At 38.9% G+C, this 20464-nt stretch overlaps 1 protein-coding gene across 5 annotated transcripts in view; it reads left to right on the top strand.

Moving 5' to 3' along the window:
* Positions 1-20464, top strand: part of LOC122549305 (interleukin-6 receptor subunit beta-like) — a 79948-nt gene that overhangs the window by 42522 nt on the left and 16962 nt on the right. For all 5 annotated transcript variants that reach the window (XM_043688915.1, XM_043688907.1, XM_043688931.1 and 2 more), the window contains 8 exons: positions 397-569; positions 1774-1928; positions 2735-2894; positions 8723-8802; positions 12593-12803; positions 13818-14006; positions 14544-14645; positions 16688-16834. In XM_043688915.1, the coding sequence (XP_043544850.1) occupies positions 397-569; positions 1774-1928; positions 2735-2894; positions 8723-8802; positions 12593-12803; positions 13818-14006; positions 14544-14645; positions 16688-16834 (1217 nt within the window). The remainder of the gene's footprint in view (positions 1-396; positions 570-1773; positions 1929-2734; positions 2895-8722; positions 8803-12592; positions 12804-13817; positions 14007-14543; positions 14646-16687; positions 16835-20464) is intronic.

Genomic DNA, 20464 nt, shown 5'->3' with positions numbered 1-20464 from the left:
TTTCTACGCTCCTCTAATTCTAGCTTGATGCATGGGTAACAGGTACGCTTGTAGGTGCTCATGGTCTGACTCTTGCATGCCTCCTCTAACCTGCATTCTCTTCATTTTTAAGACCCTCTGTAAAACATAGCTTTTTGACATCTGTCCTAATCTTGATGCTGAATTTTGTTTTCTAAGTTGTGCTTTGGAAAATTCTACTATATAAAAAATACTGTTTATATTCAAAGTGTTGCTTCATTAAGGGAAGCATTTACACCAGATTGAAATATGAATTACACCTCTGGTACCTTAAGTATACAGTGAAAGACGTTCCTACAGGTCATGGCTATTTGCAGTAAGTTTAATATTTTTCCATACAATTAAGTGTTGAAACATCCTAATGTTTGTATTTTTCAGAATTGCACCTAACAATTTAAAGTCATATCCACTGCCAGAAGGTGTGAACAACTCTTATGCCGTTTTGTTTCCAAGTATCCATTATTTCGTTTTCAATACGATCTGGGTCGAGGTGAAGAATGACTTGGGTAATGCAACATCTGATTCACTACAACTGGATCCGGTTGATGTTAGTGAGTATGCGTCTATATACTCTTTAAAAAAAACTTAATGAGCAAAATAAATGAATCTTGCACAAAACTCAATCCATACACAATGTTTCCAGTGTTGAAATTAAATGATGTTCAAGAACTGACTTTATCAAAATGCATCTTCTTATCCATTTTTCAATAATGGTTTTGAGAGATCCTTATTCCAAACATTAATTCATTTGTTCCCCCATAAATATTGCCTAGTATGCTGAAAATGTTCTGCATTATTATATTTTTATTTCAGATTTTCAACAGGTTTTGTTCCTACACTAACATTCATCTGTAGTTTTAAGACCGTAGAGTAGAAATGTGTAATAAGATGGAAATGTTTTTGACACTGTTTCACAAGTATATTTAGTTTATTTTATGTATTTTAAAATGTATATCTTGCCAACATCTAGTATAACATCTGTAGAATGATGTTTATGAACTTGGAGTGACGGAGGCAACACTTTGACCATTTGTGATTCCTTTTGTGGTGTTTAATTGGAACACCAACAATTATTTGATGTGTAGCTGGCAAATTAATGAATATCTGTTTAGTAAATCTGTAGTTCATTTTTCTTTCCTAAAATTGATAGAAATCTCATAACTCCCTTTTGATAATTGAGCTGGGCTTGCCAATATTTAGTTCTCCAAAACCCATAAAGTTCTTAGCCAGTGTTATGATCTCAGTAACTCCAGTAACTTATCTTTATTTTAAAAAATGTGGAATCCAGACTTCTAACTAAAAAAGTGAAGCCACAGATTCCACAGGTTTGTATATAACGAAAGCCAAACAGTGACATTGAAGATTTAGATAACCACCTATACGCTAACATCCAGAACTAACATTAGTTGAACATCAATTAATAGAAAAATTGCAGTTCACTACAAAGTGCAGATTGCATATCATTGGCTGATATAACTAAGATTGGTTTTAATTTACATCTTGACTGCTAAGCCAATTCTTATAAAACTAAGTCATAAAGAAGGATTTGAGCTCTCTATTTTTAAGAGCTAACCTATCTCCAGCCAACAGCATGAGTAACTAACTTGCGTTCCACGGGATTGTACAATCAGAGAAGCTGGAATAAGGATTGTATAACACTTACTATTTTTCTCTCTGTCCACTATTTTGTTTGTGTTGCCAAATCTGACTTTACAGTTATCTGACCATATTAAATTAATTTCTCTTGTGTTTCAGTAAAACCTGATCCTCCAGTGATAACTTCAATACAACAAATTAAAAACATGAGCACAGTCTTGTCTGTGAAGTGGAAAAAGCCATCTGTACCAGCTACGTATAACCTCAAGTATATCCTGCGATATAAAATTGTTGGTTCTCCGGAATGGATGCAGGTATATTATTGTCATGGTATTGTAACCTGAACATGTTTATTACACATAGAGTATAGAGATGTACAGCACAGAAACAAACCCTTTGGTCCAACATGTCCATGCCGACCAGATATCCTAACCTAATCTAGTCCCACCTGCCAGCACCCGGCCCATATTCTTCCAAACCTTTCCTATTCATATACCCATCCAGATGCCTTTCAAATGTTGTAATTGTACCAGCCTCCATCACTTCCTCTGACAGCTCATTCCATGCACGTACCACCCTCTGCGTGAAAAAGTTGCCCCTTAGGTCCCTTGTAAAAACAGATCATAAAATTCACAGTTAACAACAAGTGAAACTATTCAAGAACAGAATTTGCTGTTATTTAAACTCTGATCTCCATTTTGCTGCTCTGAGAACAACTAGCAAGCACAAGAAATTTTAATTTTCAAAATTTTAAATAATGCAGTAATAGTGATACACTTAATTAAGTACGCTCATTCACTTCAGTTCCAATCATATGCTTTAATAAAGCATCATTTGCATGAATCAGCTTAATCACAGCTGATACCTATTAGCCATTACATTTTTTAAGTAGGTTATTGAGATCAATGTGATCGCATTTTTGATGTTTTGTCCAATGATGTGTAAGCATTATCATTTGGACTCTGCTTTCTTCAGTCATATCTGTGACACTGAGAAATCATTGGCTATTTCTGAAATGCACTGGTAAATGACTGAGATTATGCTCATGATTAATTTATTGCTGAATCATAAATTCATTGTTTGCTATTGTCATTAACTTCTGCAGTTATTTTCTTGACAGGTTCCCCCTGAGGATACAGACACCCAAAAGGAATCTTTCTTGATTCAAGAACTGAAACCTTTCACTGACTACGTCTTCACAATTCGCTGCAAGAGAAATGATGAGACAGGATACTGGAGTGACTGGAGTTTAGAGAAAATTGGAAAAACACCTGAAGCCAGTATGTAGAATAAAGTAAAGAGAATGCCATTTTATATGTCCATGTTAAAATTGAAATCTGCCAAAGGAATTCACTGAAGATATTTGAGTGATGACGCTATAACCATTCATTTCCTCCATTACCAGCACACAGTGGTGTAGAATCATTAGAAACATATGATCCGTACAGTGTGGAAGCAGGCTATTTGGTCCATTTGAGTCTCAACTGACCCAACAAGTAGAGTTCCACTCAGACCAATACCCCTGCATTTTCCATGGCTAATCCACCTAACCTGCATGTTTTTGGACTGCAGGAGGAAACCCACACAGACATGGAGAATGTGCAAGCTCCACACAGTCAGTCATCTAAAGGTAGAATTGAGGAACAGAGTTTCAAAAGTCTCCCACCCTCCTTATATACAAATTTTGGCTAATTTCACATCTGAAAGATCTGGCTGAAACCAATTGGTTATGTCCCAACCCCTGGAGATGGTTTCTATCTGGTGTCAGTTCCCTTTAATATCGTACTAAACTTCAATCAAATTATTTCTTAATCTTGTAAACTTTAGGAACTACACCCATGGTTTGTGTAATCTGTGGAATTCATTTCCTTTTAAAAGGCAGTGGGTGCAGAAACTTTAAATATTTTTAAGGCAGAAGTAGATAAATTCTTGATTATCAAGGGGATGAAAGATGGGCTATTTTCTTTTAGGAAGTAACCAGCAGGTTATACCAAGGAGAGCTAATTGATGTTATCGACCTGGACTTCAAAAAGGCCTTTAACAAGGTGTTGCACAAGAGGTTACTGAGGAAAATAAGGGCCCATGGTGTTCGAGGCAAGGTGCTAGCAGGCATAGAAGCTTGGCTGCCTGGCAGAAAGAAAAGAGTGGGGATAAAAGGGCGCTTCTCAGCATTGAAGCGGTGTGCAAGACTCAAATTGGGACCACAACTTTTTACATTATACATTAACGATCTAGATGAAGGAACCAAGGTCATTTTGGCTAAGTTTGCAGATGATACAAAGATAGATCAGAGGGACAAGTAGCATTGAGGAGGCGGAGAGCCTGCAGAAGGATTTGGACGGGTTAGGAGAGGCATTGTGGTAGGTGGAGAATGTCATAGGAAAGTGGGAGGTTATGCAGTTTGGTAGGAAGCATAGAGATGTGGGAGCTCTAGTCCAGGAGTGTCTCAAGGTAAACTGGCAGGTTGAGTTAGGAAGGCAAATGCAATAATGGCATTTATTTTGAGAGGACTTGAATATAAAAAACAGGGATGTACTTCTGAGACTCTAAAAGGCTCTGGTCAGACCACATTGGGAGTATTGTGCACAGTTTGAGCCCCATATCTCAGTAAGGATATAGTGGCTTTGACTGTGTTCAGAGGAGGTGCATGAGAATGGTCCCAAGAATGAAAAGCTTAATACACGAGGAACGTTTGAGGACTCTGGGTCTATACTTGATGGAATTTAGAAGGATGAGGGGGATCTAATTGAAACATTCAGAATATTGAATGGCCTAGACAGAGTAGATGTTGGGAAGATGTTTCCATTGTTAGGAGAGACAAGGACCTGAGGGCACAGCCTTAGAGTAAAGGGAAGATCTTTTAGAACAGAGATAAGGAGAAACTTCTTCAGCCAGAGAGTGGTGAATCTATAGAATCCAATGCCACAGAAGGCTGTGGAAGCCAGATTGTTGAGCAGGTGGCGCGGTCGCTCAGTGGTTAGCATTGCTGTCTCAAAGCACCAGGGACCCGGGTTCAATTCTTGCCTCGGGTGACTGTCTGTGCGGAGTTTGCACATTCTACCCCATGTCTACGTGGGTTTCCTCCCACAATCCAAAGATTTGAAGGTTAGGTGAATTGGCCATACTAAATTGCTCATAGTATTCAGGGGTGTGTGCATTAGTAAGGGGTAAATGTAAAGTAGTAAGATAGGGGAATCGGTCTGGGTGGGATACTCTTTGCAGGCTTGGTGTGGACTTGTTGTGCCAATAGGCCTGTTTCCACACTGTAGGGACTCTATTGTATATAATTAAGACTGAGATAGATAGGGGTTCCTGATTGTAAAGGGGATCAAGGATTATGAGGTGAAAGCGGGAGAACGGTGTTGAGAAACGTAACAGCCATGATTGAATGGCAGAGCAGACTCAATGGGCTAAATGGCCTAATATCTGATCCTATGCCTTATGGAAAGATTATCAGGGGCTGGCTATGCAGGAATGTAGAGTTAAGATTAAAGTCATGTCAGCCATGATCTTAAATTGGCTTTGAAAGGCCAAGTAGCCCATTCTTGCTCCCTGCTCATATGTTCATATCTCTTCAGAAAGAAAACAGTCAAGAGCAATGTCCCCTTTAAAAATGCACATTGGCAATTCCAGTTTTTTTCCCCATGAGGCCACTAATTCTTATCTGAATTCTTTCTCAACAGACTTCCCCACTACTGAAGTTAAGTTGACTTGGTCTGTAATTACTGGGTTTATCCTTACAACTTGTTTGAACAGGGGAATGTTTGCAATCCTCCAGTTTGCTTGCACCTCCCCGAGTCTCGGGAAGACTGAATGTAAGTTTGCTCGCTGAGCTGGAAGGTTTGTTTTCAGACATTTCATTACTATACCAGGTAACATAGTCAGTGAGCCAACAATGAAGCACTGGTGTTATGGTCTGTTTTTTATTTGTGTTTAGATTTCCTTGGGTTACATAGAACATTTCCCCTTCATTTTCTCAGCGGGTGGTAAATGGGATCCAAGTCAATGTGTTTGTTGATAGAGTTCTGGGTGGAATGACATGCTTCTAAGAATTCTCGCTTGTGTCTCTGTTTGGCTTGTCCTAGGATGGATGTGTTGTCGCAGTCGAAGTGGTGTCCTTCCTCATCTGTATGTAAAGATACTAGTCTTTTTGTGGCTAGTTGATGTTCATGTATCCTGGTGGCTAGTTTTCTGCCTGTTTGTCCATTGTCATGTTTGTTACAGTTCTTGCAAGGTATTTTGTAAATCACATTAGTTTTGCTTTGTTGCCTGTATAGGGTTTTTCAAGTTCATTAGCTGCTGTTCTAGTATGTTGATGGGTTTGTGGGCTACCATGATGCCAAGAAGTCTGAGTACTCTAGCAGCCATTTTCTAGATGTCTTTGATGTAGGGGAGAGTGGCTAGGGTTTCTGGACGCATTTTGTCTGCTTGTTTGGGTTTGTTGCTGAGAATTCAGTGGACTGTGTTCGTTGGGTACCTGTTCTTTTTGAATACACAGTATAGGTGATTTTCATTTGTTCTTCATAGTTCCTCTGTGCTGCAGTGTGTGGTGGCTCCTTGAAATAATGTTGTAATACATCTTCGTTTGTGGATGTTGGGATGATTGCTTCTGTAGTTCAGTCTTTGGTCTGTATGTGTTGTTTTCCTGTAAACATTGGTTTGAAGATCCGCATTGGCTATTCGCTCTACTACGACATCTAAGAATAACAGTTTGTTATTGTTTTCCTCCTCTTTAGTGAATTTTATGCCAGTAAGGGGATTATTGATGGTCTTGAAGGTTTCCTCTAATTTGTTTTGTTTAGTGATGACAAAGGTGTCAACCATGTAGCGGACCCAACATTTGGGTTGGATGGTTGGTAGAGCTGTTTGTGCAAGTCTCTGCATTACTGCCAGACTACTCAGACCTCTTGGCATCGTGATAGCCCACAAATCCACCAACACATTAAAATAACAGCTAATGAACTTGAAAGACACTATACAGACGACAAGCAAAACTAATGTTATTTACAAAATACCTTGCAAGAACTGTGACAAACAGGCAGGATACATTAACATCAACTAGCCACAAAAAAACATATGACCCCCCCACTCACTAGTATCTTCACATACAGATGAGGAAGGACACCACTTCGACTGGGACAACACATCCATCCTAGGACAAGCCAAACAGAGTCACACACAAGAATTCCTAGAAGCATGTCATTCCAACCTGAACTCTATCAACAAACACGTTAACTTGGATCCCATTTACCACTCCATGAGAAAAAGAACAGGAAATAACATCAACACCGGAAATGATGTCACCAACCCAAGGGAACCTAAACACTTAAATAAAAAGCGAGCTATATGACCACTGCTTCACCGGAGGTTCAAAGAAGATACCTGATATGGTGACGAAATATCTGAAAACAAACCTTCCAGCTCAGCGAGCAAACCTCAACCTGAGCTACAAAACTTTTCAAAACCCGCGAGGGAAGACTCTTAAATTATGGCTGGTGCCCTGAATTTCTCACTCTAATTTTTCACACATTCTATTCCTTCAATATCCTTGGATAAGTTTTATCTGATCCTAGTGCCTTGTCAATTTTAGGTATTGATAGCCCATATATTACTTTCTCCTTATCAATGTTGAACCTTTCTAATGCCAGAGCTTTCCTGTCACCATGGCCTCAGTAGTATCTAACCTCTTGATTTAAAAACAGATGCAAAGTATTAATTTAACACCTCAGCCATGCCTTTTGCCTCCATATGTAAATTCACATTGTGATCCTTATTTGACTCTAATCCTTTTACCACTTTTTCACTATTGACCTACCTATAGGAAGCTTTGGGATTCCCGTTTATGTTGGAAACCAGTTATTTTCTCGTCGTCCCTCTTTGCTTCTCTAATGTGTTTTCTTTTCGCCTCTCTGAATCTTCTGTATTCTTCTTAGCTCTCAATTTTGTATTTTTGATCTAACATTTCTCATAACTACACATCCTGCCTTTCTGAACATCTTGTACCCAGGAATATTGAATATTGAATCTTGAGGACTTGAACAGGTCTTTGTTGTCATCACAACATCATATTTTCACATGTAAATTTGCATGGGCAACATCCTAAAATTATTTATTATGCATTCACATACTTGCACAATAACCCTGATTTAAACTTCTGTTACTTTCTGCTTTTTACTGAAACTTTGCCTATTAACTTCCTATTCTCTATGCTGGTGTTATCTGTCTCTAAGTATTTTGTACCCTGGTATTCCATTCTCATATCCTCCCTTTGTTCCCAGTGTCCTGCCATTTTATTTTGAAGTCTTTTTATAAGCACTAGCAAAATGTTTTCCAAGATACTTGGTCCCAGCTCTGATCATGTGCAATACATTTAGCTTGCCAATTTCTGGAGCCAGTGCCTTGGGAATCTAAAGCCATCCCTCCTGCACCATATTTTTTTTCCAGCCATGTATTCATCTGGCAGACCAACTCTTCCTTCCTGCCCAAGTTCTTGTTACTAGTATGGACAACAGTTTCACATACTGTACGTCCGTACAATTTCATAGCTGCAAACGTTATAGTTTCACTTGCTTGATTGTTCCCCACTCACTTTAACTATCTATATCTCTTTTTATTCTCCTTTTTGCCCAGTCCACAATTTGCTTTACTGTCTAGCTTTGTATCATCAAGAAATTTTGGTGACCATTTCCTCCATCTCTTCATCCAAATTATTTAAGGAAAATGGTGAATAGATTCCAGTGCCAATCTCTGTGACAACACTTTTTGCATCTTGCTATAGCAAAAAAACACCCATTTATGTCTACTCTCTGCTTACTGTTCACAAGTCAAACTTCTGCCTCTTTAGTATGCTACCCCCTAAACCAAGAGTTTTTATTTTCTGCAGTAACCTCTGATGTCGCACTTTATCAAATGCCTTCTGGAAACCTATGTACGCTACATACACTGGTTTCTTTGTCAAAGAACGCCAATAATTAGTTAAACTGTTGACACAAAGCCATGATGCTCAAAAATTACATTTGTACAATTGTAATTTTAAATACTGGGTTGAATTAATCACTGTTTATTTTAATTGCATCAAAGCTTTATCTATTAACATTTTTATCGCTAGAGCCATTACGAGGTCCACCAATTTGGAGAACAGTTGAAAATCTGGATTTTTCAAAGAGAAAGATCCATATCATGTGGAAGGTAACTTTGTCTTCTGTTTGTTTTCTATATGTAGACATATGCCTTAGGTTTACAAGTACCTAGTAACAGACATCGAGGAAATACTCCTTTTAAACCAAATTGTGATAAGTTTTATTTGTGAATGTGACTGTCCCTCATTTCTAACTTGTTCAGTGTTCTATTCAATCTCCAATTAGGATTAAGTCGTGCCGCAAATTGGACCATTCTGATTTATTCAACACAGTACAGGCCGAATAAGAACAAAGTTATATTGCAATACATGCCTCAATTTGGATGCAAATGTTAGCTGTTGTATCATAAACGTTCAGCTATTTGATCCCCCTTCACTGTCACCCTATTACAAAGCTGCTTCTTTGGTATTCCTGCCCCTCCCCTTTCCACTGCCTTAAAGAAACTCTTGAATCTCTATTTCCTCTTCAGTTATTGTGAAAGATCACCTTTTTAAAGATTATGTATGTTTTTCTGAAAATGGTGCCTGATCAGCATATTTTACCAGCTTCTTTCCTTTTTGTAACACCATACAAAATAGGGACAGGAATATGCCATTGAGTCTCTTAAACTTGTTCCAACATTCAGTAGGATCATGACACCCCTCGCATCTGCCCTTTTCCCATAACCCTTGATTCCCCTACTTATTAGGAATCTATCTATCTATCTCAGCCTTAATTCTGATTTTGGATTTATAGCATCCATGATATTTGGCTTTTATGTTTGGAAAAAAATTGGAACTTGGTGTTGTGTGACAACCAGTCTTGGAATTCAAGCTATGATCAGTTAAGTACGAATTCAGGCAGAAATGCAGCTATGCTAAAAGTGAATATTTGAGGGCCAGAGACAGCAGGCCTTCTGGAGGCAGAAGGAAACTTAATTTTGTGGAATGGTAACAGACCAGCAACCTTTCCATGGTTGTCCAAATTAAGGTCTGGGCAAGCCCAAACTCTGCCTTCTTGTCATGCAACCAATAAAGACCCTTAACTAATAATCAATAATTATTTTAATGACCATAACCTTCCAGGGCTACAATTATTTCAGCTGCAAGTGGGACTGGAAAGAGTGGGCCTGTCCAACTGGTTTAATAGTGCGGGCCTCTGGTTGGGCAGGGCATAGGATGGTCTGAAATTCCATGCTATTGTGTGCATAGTTAAGAGAATGGAACTAGTGCAGGGATATGGCCACTGAGGGCTAACCCTGCCCTTGCTTCTGACCCTCTGGTACCCTTGTCCCCAGACCCTGCACTCAGTGAAGCACCATACTGTTAACGTGTCTATCAATATATGTATGATGTGTTGATGACTTGCCTTTGATTGAAAGATACTAGGAGAAAGTGAGGACTGCAGATGCTGGATACCAGAGTTGAAAAATGTGATGCTGGAAAAACACAGCAGGTCAGGCAGCATCCGAGGAGCAGGAGAATCGACGTTTTGGGCATAAGCCCTTCTTCGGAATGAGGCTGGTGTGCCAGATGGGCTGAGATAAAAGGTAGGGGGGAGGGGATTTGGGGGAGGGGTGCTGGGAATACGATTGGTGGAACAGGCAGCATCCAAGGAGCAGGAGAATCAATGTTTCAGGCATAAGCCCTTCTTCAGGAATGAGGAAGGTGTGCCAAGCAGGCTAAGATAAAAGGTAGGGAGGAAGTTGTAGGTTAAGAAGGCTGAGTCTGAGGCTTGGGACTGAGATAAGGTGGGGGGAGGGGAAATGAGGAAGCTGGAGAAATCTGCATTCATCCCTTGTGGTTGGAGGCACCGCCTTCTTGACCTGCAATCTTCTTCCCAACCTCTCCGCCCCCACCCCTCTCCAGCCTATCACCCTCACCCTCACCTCCTTCCACCTATCTTATTCCCAGCACCCCTCCCTCTACCTTTTATCTCAGCCTGCCTGACACACCAGCCTCATTCCTGAAGAAGGGCTTATGCCCGAAACGTCGATTCTCCTGCTCCTCAGATGCTGCCTGGCCTGCTGTGTTTTTCCAGCATCACATTTTTGAAAGATACTAGCCAATGGTTATATAGCACATTAAATTTTACTTTTTATGTGTTATATTCTGGTGATTTATTCATAATTATGTATGTCAATGATGCAAAAATTAAGTTAATATTGAATTAGATTTCAGCTGTCGTACATTCTTTTTACAATTTATCTGTCTTATGCAGGGTCCATCTGCTGTCCTAGATTAAGACCATAAAAGTAAATGTCGCTAAAATTTTGGGATTTGACAGGGTTAATTTCTATATAACTTTGCAAAACAGAATGGAATTTGAAAGCTGGAATTTGAGAATTTTCTGTTGGGGTACAAATATCTACCTCCCCTTACTCAGTCAATTGTTTTATAAGTGCATTTCCTTAAGTTTTTCCGACTGGAAGAGAGTGATGGTCCCCACAATGCAGTTCTTGGATCGTTGCTTTTTGAAATGTGTAGATGATTTGAATGTTCGAATAGAAAGTAAAATTTGCTACATTTTGGTAATGATACCAAATCTGATGGTGTAGCTGACATTAAGGATGATGGCAATTAACTGCAGTGGGACGTAGTCCAATGGATGTGCTAGCAGAATAATTGGACATGTGGAAAATGGAGTTTAATAAGGACTGTATGAGGTAATATATTTTGGAGAGGGATAGAGAGGGGCAATAAAAGCTTAATGACCTGTTCTAGAGTGGTCAGAAACAAAGAAATCTGGAGGCAGGAAATATTGAGAGCAGTTAGCTAATCACTTGGGATATTGTGCTTCATAAATTGAGATACAAAGTATCAAAGTGGAAGTTATGGTGAATCTGGTTGGACCACGACTGGGGTATTGCATCCAGTTGTAATTGTCACAGTTTAGAAAGTATCTGGATTGTTGAGAGCACGTAAAATTCCAGAAATCAGGAATTTTAGCTATAAGGTCAGGTTAGAAAACCTGTTGCAAATAGCTGATAGTATATGATGGCTTAAGGTCCGTAGATTAAATGGTTTTGGCAAGTGATTAAGGAAAGTGTGTATGGAAGGATATACAGTGAGTGATAATGGCCCGGAATTTGAATTTCAACAAGAATGATAGAAACTGAGACAATGAATTACTTCACTTGAAGTAAACTTGCAGTACTGCGTAAATAGAACAGAGGAACAGGATTGGTCTGTTTTACAGAGAGCCAGCAAGGGCTCAAAGTGAGGAAGGCTTCTGTACTGTTTTCTACAGGAATACTAAAATTCTTTGGTGGGATGAAATCAAATTACAGGGCAGTATTAAACTTCAATGGTGTACCAGGATTAGCATCTAAAATCAGGAGATAATCTATTTTGGTTTAATAACTCTGACTCTCTTCAGCCTAAGGTGTATGTCATTTGATTAGACCATGTTATTTGACCTGATCTAGCAGACTCAACAGATTCTGTTTTTCTTGTGGAACATGGAATGTACTTGCATGGGTAGGAGATATTTGAAACGATGTCTTTCTCAGCATGCTGAAAGCAATGAAAGAATTCTTGCTCAGAAAGTAATGTTCCACTTCAGAATGTTTTGAGTGGATTATATTTTCCCACTATCTTCCTATCAATAAAATCAGCTGACAATGAGTCTTTCTTTAAAATACACGATTCTGAAAAGGCATACATTTGAAGTCTTAAAATGTAAACAAAAGGATAGAAAGACTGCATTTATTCTTAAATGATTTGATATCGGCTAAATTATGCCAAAGTTGATGTTTATGTCTTAGTCTGTCCTTTTGTACATAATAAAATTCAGTTCGGCCTGGCATCAGTTTCTACCTGACGTTTAAAATTCTTTTTAAACTATTTTTCAAATTGCAGGAATTAGAAAAGTCAGATGCTAATGGGGTTATCTTGAAGTACAAGATGATAATTAAGAAGAGTTCTATGAACACCAAAACCATTGAAACAACAAAACTGGGATGGAATATTACAGTTTCAGATGGGGAATACGAAGTTACACTTAGTGCCAGCAATTCAGCTGGTGACTCTCCCACTGAAATTTTAATACTGCCTGCAGTAACAGAATCAGGTGAGTTTTCTTCATAATATAAAGTAGCATGTGAAAATAGACAATTCAGTCTTTCCAATCCATTCCGTCTACATATTTGAACTGCTGAGAAATTGATCACCCACTAGGCCTCCTGAGGAATACTAACCAGAACTGACAAAATCTTCCAAGATATGCAAGCCGTATATCTTGTTCCCTAATACTGAAGGCACTCAACTCAAATTCCAAGTTACTTTTTCTTTCTTGCAACTAAATCTATTCAAATTACGTTTTTGCTTTGGTGGAATGTGCAAGAAGAATAGAGAGTCAGTTAGCTCAGTTGGTTGAATAGCTAGTTTGCGATTCGGAGTGATCCCAATAGCATGGGTTACCATGAAGGATCCTCATTTTCTCAACCTCCTTCCTGGTAATTATTGGGTGAAACCAGTTGTGCCTCTTTCACTCCTACCCCCCCTTCACTCTTTCTTCCCCCCCCCCCACCCAAATCCCTGCCAAAAACTATGAGAGAATAGCCCACAGTGTGGTAACACGATGGTGATGTTACCTTTTCAAAGAGAAACCAAATGACAGTGTTATTAAAGCAAGAAATGCTGGTCCTGCAGTGATACACATAAAAGAATTTTGAAAACTCTTCTATTATTTGATCTGGCTGTAGTTTCAAGAATGCAGTAATTACAAATTTCAAATAATGGAGAAAGGAAGAAATATTGGATCAATTCAGGAAAATTGGATAATTGCTCCCTGACATGCACCCTAGCGACTGAATGCAACCAAGCAAAATTGATATGTTACTATGGCACAAGTCCCAGTTAACCCATGAACCCAGGTGTCAGCCTTGAATATTTATTCAATTCTCTGAAGTAGAGCTTGAACCCAAAACTTGGGTTCTGGCTTCAAGATGTTGTGGGTGAGTCAAGGTTAACAGAAATATGTATGTTTTATATCAGGAGAATCCACCACAGAGCTTTAAAATTGGTTTTCAATTCAAAGGAACACTTGTTCCTCTTAATGCAAGATGTGTTTATTCTCTTTCAGCATTCCTGCCTGTACAAAATGTCAGTGCCTACCCTCAAGATGGTCAGTTGATGGTGGAGTGGAAGCCTTCTAGTTCTGCAGTGAGTGGCTATGTGATAGAATGGTGTGAAGAGTCCATCAAGAATTTATGCCCTGGACCTCTATTCTGGCAAACTGTGCAAAAAACTGCAAGGAAGGTTTTTATAAAAGGTGCATATTTCTGTCATGTCTATCAATATTTGAAGAGCAAAGGGTGCAATTTGATTGCCTATCAGTTATTTTGATTTATTTTGTTCTATAGTTTTGTGCTAGAAAGTGGGAATGATTTTCAACATTTGTGTTTCTGGTTTGGAATCTTGCTGGTTGACAGGAACTTATTGGAAATTTAAGTACAAATGTTTTAAAATTGTCAAGCTAGAGTTTTTAAATGGTTAGAAAATTGTACACCATGAATTTACTAAGTTTATCCCTTTTCTTTTCTTAAAAAAAAAAGCAGTTGAAGAGGCACTTATTTTTGGAATCTGTGAAATCCAACAATAAATATGTGGTGCTAGACATAAACATAGAATGTACTTTCAGTCATAGTTGGTGACCAAAGCAGCCATTTGTAAAGTAAAAACTACAGGTCAGAAATGTAAGGTTACTTGCTTTTTCACAGGAAAGACTTAACAAGTTGTTCTTTTTGAAACAAACTCAAATTGCTAAATGAGGAATAACTATAAGGTATTTCATTTATTGCTTCTACAGATAATATAATGCCATTCAAGCGCTACAGGATAACTATATACCCGATGTATCAGGGTCGACCAGGAGCTCCGCTTTCAAAACTGGCATATCTGCAGCAGGATCGTATGTACAAACTAATTATGTTAATGATAAAATGCAGAGTATATTTGTATGGAATAAATGCATTTATATAATGTTTATACATAATTCATCTACATGTTCAGTACAAGCTATCAAAATTTCTTAATATACAATGGAAGACATAATAGAAGGGAGCTCACCAGGTAGTGTTCTAGAACAGATATTCCTAGAGGTTCAGGTACATAATTCTTTGAAGTTTATATCACAGGTAGACAAGGTTGTTAAGACGAAATTCAACATGTTTGCCTTATTGCTCAAACCTTTTTTGAGTATAGTAGTTGAGATGTCCTGTTGAGGTTGTACAGGACATTTGGAGTACCATGTGCAGATCTAGTCACCCTGCTACACGAAGGATTTATTAAACTGGAGAGGGTTCAGAAAAGATTTACCAAGATGTTGAGAATGGAGGGTTTGAGTCCTAAAAATAGGCTGTGTGGGCTGAGACTTTTTGCTGCAGCATAGGAGGTTGAGGGGTGACCTTAGAGGTTTATAAATCCTAAGGGGCATAGATAAGGTGAATAGCAAGGATCTTTTCCCTGCTGTGGGCATGTTCAAAACTAGGCGGTATATGTTTAAGGTAAGAGGAGAAAGATTTGAAAAGAACATGCGGGGCAACTTTTGTTTTACACAGAGTGGCTCATTTGAATATAGGAGTTGGGAAGTCATGTTGAGGTTGTTCAGAACATTGGTGAGGCTTCTTCTGAGAAACTGTGTCCAGTTCTTGTCGCCCAGTTATAGGAAGGATACTATTAAGCTGGAAAGGCTCGGAAAAAAATTACCAGCATGTTGCCAGTTATCCAAGGTTTGAATTATGAAGAAAGGCTGGATAGGTTGGTATTTTTTCCACTGGAGCATAGGAGGTTGGGAGGTGACCTTATGCAAGTTTATAAAATAATTAGGGGTATAGATAGAGTTGATGGTAGTTGTCTTTTCCCTAGAATGGGGGATTTCAAGACTAGGGGACACATTTTTAAGTCGAGAGACGAGAGGAGCAAATCTTTTTACACAGGGTGGTTTGTGTGTGGAATGAATTTCCAGAGGAAGTGGTAGATGTGAGTACAGTTACAATATTTAAATGACATTTGGATAATTACATGAATAAGAAAGATTTGGAAGAATATAGGCCAAATGCTAGAAATAGGACTACTTTAGTTTGGGGAACATGATTGGCCTGGACGGCTTGGACAGAAGGGCTATTCCCATGCTATATGATTCTGACTAGCATCACTGGGAGCTAACAGTTTAACTCTTTCGTTATGAATTCCTCATTGTTAGACTGGTTAATTTCTCTCTCAAGAAAATTCTGATTAGGAAAAAAAAACATCCTAATGTGGAGGTATTTTTTGACCCAGTGGTAAAGTCCCTACCACTGAGCCAGAGACCTTGGTTCATGTCCCACCTGCTCCAGGCATCAGTCATAACACATCTAGACAGTTTGATTTTTAAAAATATAACAAATCAAGAATATTCTGATTTAAAGTAAGTCTAAACTCAATTCCTAGAATGCAAAATTGTCAACTTGCCAGTCACAATTAATCAAAATGAGAGGTGAAAAATGTATACGTAAGTTTGGTACTTTTCTGAGATTTGAAGTCAAGGTATTGATTAGAGGATAGTGTATATAAAAATTCTTCATTTGTTTTTTCCTGCTGTACTCAGCTTTGAAAATCCGATGCCTAAAGTGGCAAAGTAGTTAATTTAATCACCCGATTCAGATGTGTAACGACATACCCCTGACAAAGGTGGGACTTGAACCCAGATTTCCTGGCCCAGAGGTAGAATATACTACCACCGTGTCTTTAGATCCCCTTAAAGTGGCAAAGTACACGAATACTAGTATTGATCTTTCCCGTATGAACGCAAAATGAAACACACCTGATTATTAATAGATAACATATTTAGCGGAATAATTGGAGTAGGAAAGGTTAGATAAGAAAATGCCTGAAAATGTGGAATCGCTTTTACAACCTGAATATTTTAAACTGTGCAAGCTGCGGTAAAAGCTATATCCTTCTGTTTCTCAGGTCCAGCAAGTGGTCCTTTAGTTCGTCTGAAAAATGTGGGGAAAAAAGATGTCACATTGATGTGGAGTGAAATTCCTGTAAATGAACAGCGTGGTTTTATCACACATTACACCATATTTTACAGGAATTGCATTGCAAATGAAACAAGTAAGCAAAAAGATAACATTTACATATTTCTTTTAGTGAAATGTGTACAATACAATGGTGCTGGAAGATTCTTCAACTCAAATGGTCAAGATTGTTATATCAAAAATACTGAAATTAACAGCATTATCTTTTTTACTCGTATTAAGTATTTTGGTATTTTCTGCAGAATTCAGTTGTAAATGTTAAAAGCCACTCCTGTGCAATTTTTATTACATATTGATAAAATTAAGTTTAAATTCATATACTTAATCTTCAATTATAAATGCACATTGTAGTTTATTTAGGCTGTTCATATGGGAAGATCCCACAAAAAGCATGGAGGTAAGTGGGCGTATAAGTTGCTTTGATATATATCATTAAATTTTAGTTAGAATAAAGGGAATCACCCTTGCATCCTATTTAAATAGTGCCAATGGACATTTTTATATCCATCTGGAAAACCAGAACTCAAATTAGCATCTTTCTTTCACCTGTACAGCCCTACCTCATTTCAGCACAGGTTTGTCAGTCTTGTGCTAAAATTCAGGTATTGGTCTTTAAGCCTTTGAATGAGATAATAATTCAACCTCCAGAGCCAAGACTGACATAAGAAAATCATGCAAAGTGAAATAATATCACAGCAAATATAAGAATTTTTAAGCTCTTTCACAAACTGCTTGATGGAATTTCTTTCTAACGTTTTCAGCTGCTAAACAGTAAGCAAATGAGATGGAATGGATTGGACTACAATGTAATGACCTGGAACTAGAACTTGCTCATTAATCAGCAATCAGTCTATTGTAAAAATCAATTCCTAGCCTATTCCTGTGAGCTTGTAGTTAATCATGATGTATATTGATAATGTTAAAAAAGTGAGATGTTGCTTTAAAAATTAATCTAGTAAAACTATTGGCATATATGAGAAGGTTTTGGAGTCATAGAGATGTATGCCATGGAAACAGACCCTTTGGTCTAACCCGTCCATGCTGACCAGATATCCTAACCTAATTTAGTCCCATTTGCCAGCACTTGGTCCATATCTTTCTAAACCCTTCCTATTCTTATACCCATCCAGATGGCTTTTAAGTGTTGTAATTGTATTGGCCTCCACCACCTCCTCTGACAGCTCATCCCATACACACACCACCCACTATGAAAACATTGCCCCTTAGGTAGCTTTTATATCTTGCCCCTCTCACTGTAAACCTATGTCCTCTAGTTCTGAACTCCCCATTCCCAGAGAAAAGACCTTGAGTAGTTACCCTTTCCATAAGCCATCTCATGATTTTATAAACCTCTATACGGTCACCCTCATCCTCCAATGCTCCAGGGAAAACAGCCCCAGCCTATTCAGCCTCTCCCTATAGTTCAAACTCTCCAACCCCAGCAACATCCTTAACTCCCCATTCCCAGAGAAAAGACCTTGAGTAGTTACCCTTTCCATAACCCATCTCATGATTTTATAAACCTCTATACGGTCACCCCTCAGCCTCCAATGCTCCAGGGAAAACAGCCCCAGCCTATTCAGCCTCTCCCTATAGTTCAAACTCTCCAACTCCAGCAACATCCTTGTAAGTCTTTTCTGAACCCTTTAAAGTTTCACAACATTCTTCCAATAGGAGGGAGACCAGATTTGCACACAATATTCCAAAAGTGGCGTAACCAATGTCCTGTACAGCAGCAACATGACCTCCCAACTTCTATACTCAATGCTTTGTCCAATAAAGGAAATCATACCAAACACCACCTTCACTATCCTATCTACCTGTGACTGCACTTTCAAGAAGCTATGAACCTGCACTCCCTAGGACCTTACTATTAAGTGTATAAGTCCTGCTCTGATTTGTCTTTCCAAAATGCAGCTCCTCACATTTGTCTAAATTTAACTCCATCGGTCACTTCTCAGCCCATTGACCCATCTGATCAAGATCCTGTTGTAATTTGAGGTAACCTTCTTTGCTGTCCACTACACCTCCAATTTTGGTGTAATCTTCAAACTTACTAACTATACCTCCCATGTTCACATCCAAATCATTTATATAAATGATGAAATTCAGTGGACCCAGCACCAATCCTTGTACACACAAGCCTCCAGTCTGAAGAGCAACCCTCCACTATGCTCTGTCTTCTACCTTCAAGTTAATGCTAGCTCTCCCTGTACTCCATGAGATCTAACCTTGCTAACCAGTCTACCATGAGGAACTTTGTTGAGCACCTTACTGAAGTCCATATAGATCATGTTCACCACTCTGCCCTCATCAATCCTCTTCGTTATTTCTTCAAAGAATTCAATCGAGTTCGTGAGACATGATTTCCCACACACAAAGCCATGGTGACGATCCCTAATCAGTCCTGCCTTTCCAAATGCATATAAATCCTGTCCCACAGGATTCCCTGCAACAACTTGTCCACCACTGATGTCAGACTCACTGTCTATAGTTCCTGGGCTTGTCCTTACCACCCCTCTTAAATAGTGGCAGCACGTTACCCAACCTCCAGTCTTCCAGCACCTCATCTGTGCCTACCGATAATACAAATACCTCAGCAAGGGACCCAGCAATCACTTCCCTAGCTTCCCACTGAGTTCTATGGTACACCTAATCAGGTTCTGGGAATTGTCCATTTTTATGCGTTTTAAGACATCCAGTACCTTCTCTGTAATGTGGACATTTTTCAAGATGTCACCATCTATTTCCCCACATTCTATATCTTCCAGCTCCTTCTCCACAGTAAACACTGATATAAAATGCTCAACTATTATCTACCCCCATCTCCTGAGGTTTCACAGAATGCGTTGCTAATCTTTGAGGGGCCCTATTCTCTCCCTAGTTACCTTTTTGTCCTTTAAATACATTTATAAAATCCCTTTGGCAAATAGGAAAAGGGAAAATCCAAAGCTATTTCATGTATACTCTTACTGCAGTTATACTCTGCTAAGGATTCACTGTATCTCTACTGTCAACACCTGACATATGCTTCCTTTTTCTTAACCAAAACCTCAATTTCTCCAGTCATCCAGCATTCCCTACACCTACTAACCTTGCCTTTCACCCGAATAGGAATGTACTCTCTCTGAACTCTATTATCTCCTTTTTTTTGATTTTCCAGCTGTTTTTACCTGGAAATACCTGCCCCCAATCAACTTTTGAAAGTTCTACTTTGCCGTTTAAAACTGGAATTTTACAGAACTGCAACTCTCCCAGCTGTGTGAAACTATTTGAGATTTGTTTCTAACAATAAAATACTTATCTGTGTGGAGATGTCAGTTTTCCTTTCCACTAAGTTCCTGTTGTGGTATTACTTTTGCTGACTCATTTAAATAATTCTGTTTTGACGTGCACTGAAATAGAGTCATAGAGATGTACATCATGGAAACAGACCCTTCGGTCCAACCCGTCCATTCCGACCAGACATCCCAACCCAATCTAGTCCCACCTGCCAGCACCCAGCCCACATCCCTCCAAACCCTACCTATTCATATACCCATCCAAATGCCTCTTAAATGTTGCAATTGTACCAGCCTCCACCACATCCTCTGGCAGCTCATTCCATGCACGTACCACCCTCTGCGTGAAAAAGTTGCCCCTTAGGTCTCTTTTATATCTTTCCCCTCTCACCCTAAACCTATGCCCTCTAGTTCTGGACTCCCCG

The sequence above is a fragment of the Chiloscyllium plagiosum genome, chromosome 1, assembly GCF_004010195.1.
Source record: "Chiloscyllium plagiosum isolate BGI_BamShark_2017 chromosome 1, ASM401019v2, whole genome shotgun sequence".
Classification (NCBI taxonomy): domain Eukaryota; kingdom Metazoa; phylum Chordata; class Chondrichthyes; order Orectolobiformes; family Hemiscylliidae; genus Chiloscyllium; species Chiloscyllium plagiosum.
This window is presented reverse-complemented; position numbering and strand designations above follow the sequence as displayed.